We start from the raw sequence: 15,601 nt of genomic DNA, 5'->3' as shown, positions 1-15,601 counted from the left end.
TTCCATAATATGTGTGCAGTCTTTTTTAATAAAGCATCATCATCTACGTGCTCATTATGTAGTTACCATTTAGAGATGGGCTACCATATTTTCCAGAATGAATTGCTTCCTTGAACTGTCAGTGTGCCTTTGGCCTACCGACCCCCATACTCCCTCCCTCTCTGTTTCATCTCTCCATCTCAGCCTTTATAACGCATTGAGAAGATGACATACCTTGTGTCCTTGAAACACTTTCCAGTTAAATTAATGCAGCATTTTCTCCACATTCCAATTTTAACCAGTAAGTCATAAAACACTTTTCAATACTGGAGATTCTGTGCAGTCTTTTCTTGGAATCTCTAATACTTCATATTATATTAATGTTTGTGGTCATATTTGTTTCTGCTGAAGATAAGTACAGAATATGAGCCACTATAAAGTAAACAATTGTAAAGATAAATTACAAAATAAATTCTCATAAAAAGTACTTGAAATCATGGTGGAAAATATGGCAAGCAATGAGTAATGACTATTTTATGTTTGAACCAGGGAATCAGTAAATGTTGTGCACATACTCATTTCTGTAGTACTAGCCTGATAATCTGAATATAGACATACCTGGGACACCAGATAAATGACAATGGTCATCACTAAGTTCCAACTGTGATTGTACTCAACATTGCTGATAATGTTATTGCATTTTTAGTTCTAACCTGATATAAGCTCTAACACACAAAATCATTTCCATGCCAAAAATCAGGGCATCATCAAATGTTTTATTTTTCATGTTGGTCATTTTCTTCTATCTTTCCTAGTCTAAGCTTTAGAAAAGAACTAATGTCCATATATTGTCTCTGACATTTTCACTGCAGTGGTGATGATAGAAGAGGAAAGTGTAAAGGAGGGCCTCATCATACTGTTTTGTGCTTATTTTTGTAAAAGGTTAGAGCCACATTTAGATCTATGAGCTCTAGATATCAATTTTAATATAAGCATTCTTTCCTGGTGACCTTTTCTCTTTTACTGGAAAAAGTCAGTGTTAAGTTTGACAGTTTTGTTCTTCAGAATCCACCTGATTCCTTGACTTTTAAGTAAGAACTGAAAGTCTGTCAGAGACTGATTTTTTTTTTTATTCTTGGGATTTTAGAATTGTGTTTATTAGCACTAGCACTCTTCTGCCTAAGGCTAGAAAGTAACTTCAGAGCAAGTAAACTTTAAAGGAGATGGATTGTGAATGGAAAAAAATAAAAATAGCATTTTGACAAACACTTGATATCTACACTTTCACTTCCTACTTTCATTGTGCCTATGCGTGCAATCAACTTAAGTCGTGATAAAAATCACCATTGCTGAAGATTCAATATACTTTGGAAACATGGAAAAATAAAATGAGTACTGACCTGGATGCTTCATTCCAAAAGGCTACATTTCATAGTGCTGAAATTTGCTATACATACTGCAGGACAAGATTAATCTCAACTTTTCCCAATTGTAAAGCCCTTTCAGTACATTAATGACAACCCTAATAAGAATTGCACACTGCTTTCCGATTGGAGTTAAGTCCTGCTCAACAAGATGAAACTTATACCTGGTACTATTATTTGGCCAAGAATCCATGCCTAGACATACCTTTAGGAGAGAATCCACTACTATTATTCTGCTAAATTAACACAGTTTTACAAACAAGCCTTAATGATGTCCTGCTATACCTATAGATCGGTTCATATCTCAAACCTTAACCGTGAAGTTTCTTGCAGCCAATGGTGATTAACACAGACTTTTTTAAAAGTCAAAATTGCTTTAATAAAATAATTATTCTGCTGTAGTGATTTGAAGTGGGCAATGGAAGATAACGTGCCTAGTGAGGCTCATTTCTAGGCTTTTCAAATACACTGTTCTAATGTACCAAGTTGCTTCTTAAGATTTCTCTTGCCCAACTCTCCCCACAAAACACACAAAGAACCCAAATAATAAGTCAAGTGCTATGTTCTCCCTCAACTATTTAACCATAAATGCCCCCTCTCTCATTCTGTGTATGTGAAAGCATGTGTGTGTGTGCACGTACTTGTTGAATGGATATGTTTGTTTGAGAACCCATGTGTGCACTTGTATCTCTATGTGTAGAGAGGCAAGAAGGCAATTACTTGGTTTTTTTCTCTCTTGATCTAGACCTTATTTGTTGACACAAGATCTCTCACTGAACTTGGGGAACTCATTGATTCCATAAAAATATCTCAACTTTAGAAATATGAGTATGCATTACCAGGCCCAGTTTTTGTTGGGAGTGCTACAGATTTGAACTCAGGTCCTCATGTTTGTGCATTCTACTAGCAGAACTCTCTACAGAACACATGAGATTGTTTATTTTGAAAGATCTACTTCAAGTCTTATTATGACTTCTCTAAACCCCAGAGTAAATAACAATTTATATTTTAGATCCAGATGCTATTGTCCCTCATTAGTTTTCTAGTTGCCTTGGTGATTATTACTATCTCTTTCACTGGATGAATGACTCTGAGAGTGGGTGGTGTAATTGCTATGGATTCTCTTCTGTGTTTTCAAAAAAAATTATCAGTTATTCACTGTGAATAATACACTTTTCTTTTTTCTCTAGATTACTAAGTAATGCCTGTCTCCTCTTCATCTTTTCCTATTGTAAAAGTTAAGTGTGTATATTTCACTAGAAGTCATAAATAAAAATCATAATCAACTAGTTAGCATAATATCTTATGTTTCATAAGAAAATATATAGAGAGACAGAAAGACCTGAAAAATACAACTGGGAACAGCACCAGCCAGGAGCGTGTTCCTAGTTTTTGCAACTGCAATGGTTTACACGTACATAGGGTAAATTATTTTCAGCCATTACAGTTCCTTCTGGTTTTAACAGGATCTTTTAAATTAAAATATTAATGAGAGTGTCAAAGTAACGTAACTTCAAGTCCCTGGAGAAAGAAATTGTAGAAGACGGAAAGTCCTCCCATGCCCATGGATGGGCAGGATTAATATAGTAAAAATGGCTATCTTACCAAAACTAATCTACAGATTCAATACAATCCCCATCAAAATTCCAACTCGACTCTTCATAGAGTTAGAGCAATTCTCATATTCATTTAGAATAACAAAAAAAGCCTGTTGAGCAAAAACTATTCTCAACAGTAATAGAACTTCTGCGGGAATCACCATCCCTAACCTCAAGATGTACTACAGAGCAATAGTGGTAAAAGCTGCATGGTATTGGTATAGAGACAGGCCGATATATAAATGGAATAGAGTAGAAGACCCAGAAATGAACACATACACATAGAGTCACTTGATTTTTTGACAAAGGAGCTAAAAAGTCCAGTGAAAATAAGACAACATTTTCAACAAATGATGTTGGTTCAACTGGCAGTCAACTTTTAGAAGAACGCAAATTGATCCACTCTTATCTCCTTGTACAAAGAACAAGGCCAAGTAAATAGAGGACCTAAACATAAAACCAGATGCACTGAATCTAGTAAAAGAGAAAATGAGGAAGATCCTTGAGCAAATGGGCACAGGGGAAATTTTCCTGAACAGAATGCCAATGGCTTATGCTCTAAGATCAACAATCAGAAAATGAGACCTCATAAAATTGAAAAACTTCTGTAAAGAAAAGGGCATTGTCAATAGAACAAAATGGCAACCAACAGAATGGGAAAAGATTTTTACCAATTATATATCTGATAGAGGGATAATATCCAATAAATATAAAGAACTCAAGAGGTTAGAATGCAGAAAACCAAATAACCCTCTTAAGAAATTGGGTGCAGAGCTAAGCAAAGAGTTCTCAACCAAGGTATCTTGAATGGCTGAGAAACACCTAAAAATATTTAACATCCTTTGTCATCAAGGAAATGCAAAGCAAAACAACCCTGAGATTCCACCACACAACAGTCAGAATGGCTAAGATCAAAAACGCAGAGAATAGCAGATGCTGGCAAGAGTGGAGAAAGAGGAACATGGCTCCATTGTTGGTGGGATTACAAGCTGATACAACCAATGTTGAAATCAGACTGGCTGTTCCTCTGAAAATTGGATAGAGTACTACCAGAGGACACAGCTGTAGCTCTCCTGGGCATATACCCAAAAGATGCTCCAACATACAACAAAGACACATGCTCCACTATGTTCATAGAAGCCGTATTTATAAGAGCCAGAAGCTGGAAAGAACCCAGATGTCCCTCAACAGAAGAATGGATACAGAAAATGTGGTACATTTACACAATGGAGTTCTACTCAGCTATTAAAAACAATGGCTTCATGAAATTCATAGGCAAATGGATGGAACTAGAAAATATCATCCTTAGCAAGGTAACCCAATCACAAAAGAACACACATAGTATACACTCACTGATAAGTGGATATTAGCCCCAAAGCGCAGAATACCCAAGATATAATTCACAGACCACATGAAGATCAAGAAGAAGGGAGACTAAAGTGTGGATGCTTCAGCACTTCTTAGAAGGAGGAATAAAAATACTCACAGTAGGAAATACAAAGTGTGGAGCAGAGACTGAAGAAAGGCCATTCAGAGAATGCCACACATGGGGTTCCATCCTACATGCATTCACCAAACCCAGTCACTATTTGGAATGCCAAGAGGTGCATGCTGACAGGAGACTAATATCGCTGTCTCCTGAGAGGCTCTGCCAGAATATGACAAATATAGAGGCAGATACTCACAGTCAACCATTGGACTGAGAACTGGGTCTTTAATGGAAGAGTTCAGGGAAGGACTGAGGAGGTTTGCAATGTCATAGGAAGAACCACAGTATCAGTATCAGCCAACTAGATATCCCAGAGCACCCAGGGACTAAATCACCAACCAAAGAGTACACATGAAGGGACCCATGGCTCCAGTGGCATATGCAGCAGAAGATGGGCCTTATAGGTATCAATGGGAGTAGAGATCCTTGGTCCTGTGAAGGCTGATTTACCTATGTAGGGGAATTCAAGGGAAGGGAGGCAGGAGGGAGTGGGAGGAGAGAGAGATGGGGGGTTTCTTGAGGGGAAACCAGGAAAAGGGACAATATTTGAAATGTAAATAAAGAAAATATCCAGCCTCTTTTACCGAGACCCGTCAACATGGGCCGCGTTCGCACCAAGACTGTGAAGAAGGCGGCCCGGGTCATCATCGAGAAGTACTACACGCGCCTGGGTAATGACTTTCACACCAACAAGCGCGTGTGCGAGGAGATCGCCATCATCCCCAGCAAAAACCTTCGGAACAAGATAGCCGGCTATGTCACGCATCTGATGAAGCGGATTCAGAGAGGTCCTGGGAGAGGCATCTCCATCAAGTTGCAGGAAGAAGAGAGGGAGAGGAGAGATAATTATGTTCCTGAGGTCTCAGCCCTAGATCAGGAGATCATTGAGGTAGATCCTGACACCAAGGAAATGCTGAAGCTTCTGGACTTTGGCAGTCTCTCCAACCTCCAGGTCACTCAGCCTACGGTTGGGATGAATTTCAAAACACCACGTGGAGCTGTTTAATCCGTTATGCCATATTTTCAATAAACCTGAAAACAAAAAAAAAAAAAGAAAATATCCAATAAAAGAAAAAAAGCAAAATTAAAAAAATAAAAAAACTTGGCCATCTCAGCTGGTACTTTTCAGGTTAACCCTGGTTTGCCATATGAAATTGAAAAATGTCACTTTCCGGTGCATTTTCCTGTTTTAGGTGGAAATTCATTTTTTCTGTCTGAAATTTAGGGAAGAAAAAATGTAAATGACATGCAGCTGGATACAAAATGTTATTTCACTTTCCTCTCTGCTACATTTGCAAGTATCTTTGTGACCATATTTTAAGTCAGCTTTGTATTCATTCTGTGAAGATAAATCATGACATATTTTGATTCTTTGTCTTTTCTGGAACTGATCCCTTCCTTAAGAAGAAAGGAAAAGGTTTTCTTAGATGTAAAAGATTGGTTTTCAGCCAGCCTGATTATTAGTGTTCCTCTAGTTCCTCTGCCTGCATTGAGCACAAAGGAATTTCTCTCAGAGTGACTGTTGAGTTAATAGTTGCAGACTGCATTTTCAATATAATTCCTGGACCAACACATACAAGGAAGCAGATCCTGCCCTTACTTAGAAGTTCAAAGCTTAAGGTAGAAAAATGTGACCATACCAAGTAGCTTTTGAGGTTATTGGACCTCCACTGAACTAAGAGGTTTAAAGGTTGACAAACACTAAGAATCTGTGTTGAAAAGACTCAATAAAAAAGTCCAATAAAAGTTGCCCATAAAGAAGCTGACTCAGATAAGATCAGAAACCCAGAGAGGTGAGTGGTTGGAAATGGGCTTTGCCCCAATTAGAGGGAAGAATCAGACTCTGCAACAGGAGTGCTTTTCAGGTTTTAAATCAATATTAATGAAATAAACACAAATGTATAACAAGCTTCACCTATATATTTTTGGTAGTTAAATTTGTGTGTGTATGTGTGTGTGTATATGTGTGTGTGTGTGTGTGTGTGTGTGTGTGTGTGTGTGTGTGTGTGTGTGTGTGTTTATTTAAAGACAGAGTCTCTATGTGTAGCCTTGGCTGCCCTGGAATTCACTCTGTAGACCAGGCTGGCCTCAATCTCAAAGATGTGCATGACTCTACCACCTGACTGCTGGGTTAAAGTGTGGACCACCACTGCCCTTCTTAAATTATTCCTTTTTAGACCCTCCAGAACAAAAGTTACTACTTCCCTCTGTATGTCTCTGTACTATGGTAAACTCTTTGATAGCATGGGAACTGGAAACGAGAAACTCACACAAAACAGGCAAGCTTTCAGCCATTGAATGTCATCTCTAGTTTCCTTTCCACTTAAAAATAATATTTGTTTGATTGTGTTTGTGAGTGAACAATGTGTACGCATATGGAGGCCAGAGGAGTACCTCAGACATTCTGCTCTATTCCTTATTCCCTAGGAGTCATAGTATTTCTCTGAGTTTAACGTCCCCCATTTTAATAGGCTGGATAGCTAGAGAATACCTAAGAATCAACTTTCTTCATGTCTGGTTTTCACATGGGTTCTAGGAACTTGAACATAGGTTCACAATGCTTTCACAGTGCCACCTTTCCAGCCATTTTTTTACCTTTCTATTTGGAAATAGTTTCTTCCAATTATGCAGGCTGGCCTTAAACTCATTATATAGCCCAGTTAGTTCTGTTTCTTTGCCAATATTTATCATAACTTTGTAGTATAAATATATTTGTAAATTATTCTTATTTGTCTTTAGTGTGTGTGTGTACTTCTAATTTAAAAAATGTATTTTATAATTCTAGAGAATTAACACACAGAATTTTGATGAGAATTCTCTTCAATTTATACATCTTGATAATACAACCATCTTACACAATGAACACTAACAGTCTGTGCTATAGTTAAAACTCTAAGCACCCGCACAGAGTTAAAATAGGTAAAGTGGTAACCTTTGTCTCATTGTTGATTTCAGAGGAAGTGCTCTCAATTTTTCCTACTTATATATAGAAGTTTGAGTTGGTCATATATAGTCTTGTTATATTGCATGCTCCCTTTGTTCCTAATTTCTTCCAGGATGTCTATCACTCACAAAGTGTTCAAAACTGTTACCAGCCTTTTCTGCTTACTTGATGATTCTGTGATTTCTTGCTTTAATTTTAATTACTGGTTTGATTCCATTTCCCTTGTTTTGCACAGGCTGAGCTTCCTTGACCCATCCAGCGGGTTCAGTTATTCAGGGTCCCGAAGAAGCTCTACCTGAGTGTCAAGGCGGGGAGAAAAGAAGGAGACCAAGCAAGGTTCTGTTGTCAAGGTCTCGTTTATTGGGGTGAGCATTACAGCTTTTAAGGCTTTCAGGTAGGGGGAGTAACCTTTGTGAAACACAAAGGAAGGAGGGACAAGGGTACTTTGATAGCAGGAGGTGAAGAGGTCATGCGGTGGAGACACCTCGTGTTTGCTCAGGAGATGTCTCGTATTTGCTCGGGTTATCTTCCTGTGCTGTAAATTCATGGGAGAGGCTTTTGTTCAACAATCTCAAGACTTTATGGCAGTCATCTTAGGGGTGAGTATCTGTGGCCATACAGCCCAGAGTCATGTAGCCATTTTGAGCCATACAGTCACAAAGGGACCAGGCCCAAATCCAATACGGCTCCCTACACTTCCTCTGTGTCTTTACACTTTCAGCATTTCAGACATCGTTTATGATCTTAATGTGTTCTCAAATTCAATATGCAAGTGTTTTACTAAGAAGCCTTGTAACTATATTCATCATGAGCATGAGTACAAAGTTCTTTCTTTCTTTAATACATCACTTTAGACACTGAGGCAATGCATGCTATTTAGCCTTCTTCCAGTCCTCTATTTTTTGAAATATTTGAAGAGTAGGAGTACTTTCTCTTTCTTAAATGCACAACATAATATGGAACATAAAGTCAGTCCTCTCTCAGTCTTTTTCCTATCGGGGGAGGGCTTTTTGTTACTGCTTTAATTTTATTGATCTGCCTATATCTGTTGAAGTTATGTATGCCATTTTACTTAATTGTGCTAGGGTTTATTTGTCCAGGATTTATATTTTTCTCCTTGACTTTTCCATTTGGGGAGATATAAGTTTTCAGTGTTTTCCATAATGATTTAGTAGATACCTTACTAGCATGGAGAACTCCAGGTTTTTATGGTATATGGCTGCAATGGTCCTCTCAGTGGGGTATCACAGTTATATGTTCCAGAATGAGTAAAGCTTGGCAAGGAGCTGACTCCACTCCTTCTGTTCACAATTCTGAGATGTCCCAGGATTTGCTGAACCTAATCTGTTCTTCTGTCTGGCGGCCTGGTCCACTTGCCCCACACTAACGAATGCTCTGTGGTTGATGGTTCAGTCTCTGTATGCCTCTATGGGCCAGGATAGTTGATTACATAGTAGTGATGTTCTTACAGTGTCCTTGATCCCTTTGACACCTACAATCGTTTCTGCCTCTCTTCCACAGTATTCTCGAAGCTCCTACTAATGTTTGGTTGGCTATGCATCTCTGCATCTGTTTACATCAGTTGCTTGGAGAGGCCTCTCTCATGAGGATTAGGCTAGGCTCCTGTCTGCAAGTATATCAGAATATCATTAATAGTGTCAGGAATAAGCTTCCTTTCATGGCATGGGTCTCAATCTAGAGCAGTCCTTGATTAGCACTATCTTCAATTTCTGCTCCATCTTTACTCCTTCACAAGTTGTAGGCCAGACAAATTTCAGGTCAAAGGTTAGGTGATTTGAATGGTGTCAATACCTTCATTAGAAGTCTTCGCTGGTTCTGGAGTATGGCCATATCAGGTTTCATATCCACCACTGCCAGGAGTCTTAGCTAGGGTCACTCTCATAGATGCTCAGGGTTTTCATTTTGGTAGGTTTCAAGCTTTTTCCCCCAGAGATGATTCTACTCACCTGTCAGAGCCTCCTGGGTCCCCTGCAATGTTTCACCTCCCTTGTCAGACCCATATGGGTCTCTTGCAGGGTTTGACCCCTGCTGAGCCCTTCTGATGCATGTGGAAACCTTTTGCTCCTAACAAAGGAGCAGTCAAGCCTGGTACCTACACACCTGGGTGGTACCTTCCTGCCTTTTGTCTTCTCGGCCTTTGTCTTTGAGATTTAGGCTGGTCTTTCTCCCTAGTTAATTCTGGTCTTTTGTAAGGTCTTTTGTTACTGAAGTCTCAAACCACGGTTTCCCATTGTGCTTCCCAGTCATTTTCTACCTGGTGAACTTGGGTTATATATTTGGTGAATAAAGCTACAGCAGCCACTTCCTCTTCTGGCTTGACACGAATAACCTCTGTGTGTGTGTGTGTGTGTGTGTGTGTGTGTGTGTGTGTGTGTGTGTGTGTGTGTGTGTGTGTTTCTTTAATCCTGCAGGCTTTCTCGGTGCGGGCATGGGGCATCAACACTCCCTTATTCCAGTTGTCCCTCTCAATATTTTCTCATTCTGTCCTATACCGACGTAGTACTCCCTCTTATTCCCACCTCCACTTTCCACCCTATTCAATCCCACCTCCCTGCACCCATACACACACAATGACTACTCTATTTCCTCTCTTCAGTAGGATTCCTGCAACGTCCTTAAGCCCTCCTTGTTATTATTTTTTTAGTATTTTTTTGTTCTGTAGATTGTTGATCATTACTTTAAAACTGATATCCACTTATAACTGAGCACATGGCATGTTTGTCTTTCTGAGTATGGCTTACCTAACTCTGGATAATCTTTTCTAGCACCATTAATTTTCCTGAAAATTTCATGGCAACATTGTTTTTAACAGCAGAGTAACATTCTATTGTCTGAATGTGCCACATTGTCTTTACCGATTCTGCAGTTGAGGAACTTCTAGGACTTTTCCAGTTTCTGGCTATTACAAATAATGCTGTCAGAAACGTAAGTGAACAAGTGTCCTTGTGGTATGGTAGAACATTATTTGGGTATATGCCTATGAGTGTTATACCTGGGTCTTGAAATAGTACTAGTCCCAATTTCGGAGAAACTGTCAAATTGATTTCTGAAGTAACTAAAAGTTTGTACTCCCATCAGCAATGGAAGAATATTTCCCTTGCTTTAAATCTTCTCTGGCATAAGCTGTCCCTTGACTATTTTGCTCTTAGCCATTCTGATGAGTGTAAGGCAGAATCTCAGCAATATTTTGATTTGCATTTCCCTGATGACTAATGATGTTGAACATTTCTTTAAGTGTATCTCTTTCATTAGACATCCCTCTGTTGAGAATTTTCTATTTAGATCTATACTACAACTTTTAATTAAGATATTTTGTTTGTCAATTATTATGATTTGTATAGGAGGACTACTAATATTTTCAGTTAATATTGTATCCATCCACCTCTAGTTTCTTGAGTTTTTTATTTATTTTGGATATCTGTTGGAAATAGGGTTGGTGAAGTTTTTTCCCCATTATATAAACTTCAGTTTTGTCCTTTTGTCATTGTCACAGAATCTTTTCAGCTTCATGAGATTCCATTTATTAATTGTTGATCATAGTGCCTGAGCTGTTGGTGTTCTGTTTAGGCAGTTGCCTTCTGTGCCAAAGCATTCAAGACTATTTCCCATTCTCTCTTCTACCAGGTTTAGGGTATCTGGTTTTATGTTGAGGTTTTTGATCCAGTAAGAGTTGAGTTTTGTGCAGGGTGATAGATATGGATATATTTGCATTCTTTACACGCAGATATCTAATCAGACAAGGGCCATTTACTGAAGATGTTTTCTTTTTTCCATTGCAGAATTTGGGTTTCTTTGTCAAAAGCTGTGTCCATAAGTGTAATGGTTTACTTCTGGGTCTCAATTAAATTCCATTGGTCAACCTTTCTGTTTTTATGCCAGTATCATGCAGTTTTTATGACAATTGCTCTTAGTAGAGCTTAAAATCAGGTATGGTGATACCCCTAGAAGTTTGTTTTTTGTTTGTTTATACAGGATTGTTTTGTATACCTTGGGTTTTTATTTTTCGGGTTTTTTCATTTGAAGTTGTGTGTTAATATACCATAATGTATAAATAAATGTGTTGAAAATTTTATAAGGAATGAATCAAATATATAGATTGTTTTTGGTAAGATGGCCACTTTTACTGTGTCAATCCTACCAATCAATGAACGTGAGAGATTTTTCCATTTTCTGATACGTCTTCTTCAATTTCTTTCTTCAAAGACTTAAAGTTCTTAAAACACAGGTCTTTCACTTGATTGGTTAGAGTTACACCAATGTATACTGTGGCTATTGGAAATGGTGTTGTTTCACTGATTTCTCTCAGTCCATTTATTGTTTGTATGGGAGGGCTACTAAATTTTTTCAGTTAATTTTATATCCAACCACTTCTCTGAAGTTGTTTGTCACCTAGAGGAGTTCTCTGATAGAATTTTGGATACTATCATATACTCTGAAAATAGTAATACTTTGATTTCTTTCTTACTAATTTGTATCCCCTCTATCTTCTTTAGTTGTCATATTGCTGTAGCTAAAAGTTCAAATACTATGTTAAAGACACAAACATATTGAACAGACTTACCTTGTCCCTTGTCCCTGATTTTAGTGAAATTGCCTTAAGTTTTTCCTCAATTATTTTGATATTGCCTATTGGCTTGCTGAATACTACTTTAGTTATATTGCAATATATTCCTTGTACATCTGATTGCTCTAAGACTTTTATCATGAAAGAGTGCTGGATTTTATCAATGGCTTATTCATCATCTATGAGATAATCATGCAATTTTTTCCAACCAGTTTGTTTATATGATGGATAACATTGATAGTTGTATGCTGAACTGCCTTGCATTTCTGGGATGAAACCTACCTACCTGATCATGTTGGATGATCTTTTTGATGTGCTCTTTGAATTTGGTTTCCAAGTATTCTTTTTTCTTTTTCTTGAGCATTTTGCATCTATCTTCATGAGGAAGTTGGTCTGAAATTCTTTTACTTCTTTGAGTCTTCGTGTGATTTAGGAATCAGAGTGACTGTGTCTTCAAAAACTGAATTTGGCAATAGGCCTTTTGTTTCTACTTTGAGAAGTACTGATATTAGCTTTCTTTAAAAGTCTGGTAGAACTGTGTTCTAAAACATTCTGGCCCCCAGCTCTTTATGGTTGGGAGACATTTAATGACTGCTTCTATTTCCTTAGTGGTTATAGTTTTATTTAGAATGTTTATCTGAGCTTGATTTAATATTGGTATTCTTTTTTAAAAAAATTGTCCATTTCTTTCTGATTTCCCAACTTTATGGAGCACAACGTTTTGAAGTAATATCCAACAATTCTTTGGATTTCCTTTGTGTCTATTATTATATCTCCCCTTTCGTTTCTGATTTTAATTTGGATGTTCTAGTGAGTTGAGCTCACTTTTAGTTAGTTGAGCTCTTTTCTTATCTTGTTGATTTTTCTCAAAGAACCATTTTTTTTGTCTTATTGATTCTTTGTATTGTTTTTGTTTCAATTGTCTTGAGTTCAGTCCTGAGTTTGATTATTTCCTGCCACGTACTCCTTGTGGGGATGATTGCCTCTTTTTTTGTTCTAGAGCTTTCAGGTGTGCTGTTAAGTCACTAATATAAGATCTCACTAATGTCTTTATGAAGGCACTTAGCATTATGAACTTTCTTCTTAGCACTGCTTTCATTGTGTCGTATAAATTTGGGCATTTTGTACAGTAATTTTCAATGAATTTCAGGAAGTCTATACTTATTTTCTTTAGTTCTTTTTGAAACAGTGATAATTGAGTAGTTCAGCTTCCATGAGTTTATGGGTTTCTGTTGTTTCTGTTGTTGTATAGCTTGATAAAATACAAGGGCTCATTTTAGTTTTCTCGTATTTTATAGGCTTGCTCTGTGACCCAGGATATGGCTAGCTTTGGAAAAGTTTCCTTCAGGTGATGAAAAGAAGCTATTTTCTTTTGAAATATTCTGTAGATATCTGTTAAATCTATTTGACTCATCATTAGTTTAATTATTTCTCTGTTTAATTTCTGTTTGGATGAATTGTTCATTGGTAAGAGTGGGTGTTTGAAGTCTTTGACCATTAACGCATTGGCTTGAATATGTGATTAAACTTTAGAAATATTTCTTTAACAAATCTGGGGGCCATTGCATTTGGGGCATAGATATTCAGAATTTAGATATTATCTTGCGGATTATGCCTGTATACAACCATATAATCTCAGAAGCTGTGACATTCAATAAAGCTTGACTGAAAATCACAGAGATGTCTCTGTACTTCATGAAAGGTTTATAACCCTACTATAAAATGAAATAAGTGAGCCAGATTTAAAATATAATCAAATGAATTCATCAACAAATAAAAGTTTCATGTAATAAAAAAAAGTAGATATCATCTTGCTGGATTTTAAAAATTAATTATAAAATATCTTTCCCAATTTCTTTGAATAATTTTAGTCAAAAGTCTATTTTGTTAGATATTAGAATGGCTATACCAGCTTGCTTCTTGGATCCATTTGCTTAGTTAATATTTTTCCAGCCTATTACTCTGAGATATTGTCTGGTTCTTAATATCTATACTGCATGTTCGATGTTGAGGTATGCTCCTTCTATGCAACAGAATAATGTATCCTGCCTTTGCATCTGTTCGTTTAGCTTGTGTTCTTTCATATGGTAATTATATCCATTAATGTTGAGAGATATTAATGAACAATGGTTGTTGATACCTGTTGTTTTAATGTTGGCAGTAGTAGTAGTAGTAGTAGTAGTAGTAGTAGTAGTAGTAGTAAGAATAGTAGTGTGTGTGTGTGTGTGTGTGTGTGTGTGTGTGTGTGTGTGTGTTCCTTTGTGTACTACTTTATATTTGGTGTTTTAAATATTAGGTGGTGAAGGGATCCTTTTTTTCTGGTCGACTAAGGTTGGTGTTCTGTAAGCTTCTTGTCTGTTTGTAGGCATCACTTTCTGTAGGTTAGAAAAGTTTGTCTTCCATGATTTTGTTGAAAATATAATCTGGGCCTTTGAGAGCTGGATTCATTCATTCATTCCTTCTTCTTCTTCGTCGTCTTCTTCTTCTTCTTCTCCTTCTTCTTCTCCTTCTTCTTCTTCTTCTTCTTCTTCTTCTTCTTCTTCTTCTTCTTCTTCTTCTTCTTTTTCTTCTTCTTCTTCTTCTCCTCCTCCTCCTCTTCTTCCTCCTCCTCTTCCTCCTCCTCGTCGTCATCATCGTTGTCACCTTCTTCTATTCCTATTATTCGTAGTTTTGGTGTTTGCATAGTGTCTCAGATTTCCTTAATGCATTCTGTCAGAGCCTATTTTCATTTAGCACTTTTTGATCTATGTATCAACTTCTTCTATTGTACATTCTACATCTTTCTTCCATCTCTCATATTCTGTTGTCAATGCTTGTATCTATAATTCCTATTTATTTATCTAGATTTCCCATCAATGGAATTCACTCAGTTTGTGTTTTGTTTGTTGCTCATATTTCCAATTTCAGATCTGGAACAGGTTTATTCATTTATTCCACATGTTTGACTGTATTTTCCTGGAGTTCTTTGAAGGATTATTCACTTTCTCTTTAAAGGCCTCTATCATCTTCCTAAGATTACATTCAATGTCCTTTTCTTGTGCTCTAGATGTGTTGGAATATCAAGGATTTGTTGTAGTAGGATAGCTGAGCTCTTGTGCTCCCATATTTCCCTGGCTCTTGTTGATTGTGTTCTTATGTTGGCCTCTACTCATATGGATTTGGGGGTTATTATAAGCTTAAGTGATAATTTCTGATATTATTTGTTTTATTGGTGCTTTTTAGTTTTTTTCCTTTAATGTCTCTTTTCTCTATGGTCTTCTGACCTGAATGGCCTGGGGTTCTAGTAATCAGGGAATCTTCAGGTCCAGTAGGGTGTTTTTTTGCCATGGTTTATGTGGTTTGCATGACCTTTGGATTTTGGGTACTAATATTGCCTCTAGTATACTAGAACCAGCATGGCTTCTAGAAAAGCATGCTTTTCTTACCAAAGTTGTAGCTGGAATATGGAGCATAGGTGATGGGTTCAGTTTGCAGCTGCTGGGTATGCTATAAGAGGAATTGGTGAACAAGGTCTTACCTTGGGTTCCTGGTGTCTGTGTAGCTTCCACAAAAGCAGACAGACAGTTGTAGACTAAAAAATGG

General features: G+C 37.3%; 1 protein-coding gene across 1 annotated transcript; it reads left to right on the top strand.

The window, feature by feature from the left end:
• Positions 1 to 5,042: 5,042 nt before the first annotated feature.
• On the top strand, positions 5,043 to 5,508 carry LOC100362366 (40S ribosomal protein S17-like). Its single transcript, XM_039106247.2, has one exon. The coding sequence runs from the start codon at positions 5,089 to 5,091 to the stop codon at positions 5,494 to 5,496; it is 408 nt and encodes a 135-aa protein (XP_038962175.1). The 5' UTR covers positions 5,043 to 5,088; the 3' UTR covers positions 5,497 to 5,508.
• Positions 5,509 to 15,601: the final 10,093 nt, after the last annotated feature.

This window comes from Rattus norvegicus, chromosome 3, assembly GCF_036323735.1.
Source record: "Rattus norvegicus strain BN/NHsdMcwi chromosome 3, GRCr8, whole genome shotgun sequence".
In the NCBI taxonomy this organism is placed as follows: Eukaryota; Metazoa; Chordata; class Mammalia; order Rodentia; family Muridae; genus Rattus; species Rattus norvegicus.
Note: the sequence above shows the minus strand (reverse complement) of the source record. Positions and strands in the feature narration are given on the sequence as shown.

Excerpts from the sequence above, each read along its gene's own strand:
- LOC100362366 (XM_039106247.2), top strand. The coding sequence starts at position 5,089 with ATGGGCCGCGTTCGCACCAAGACTGTGAAGAAGGCGGCCCGGGTCATC.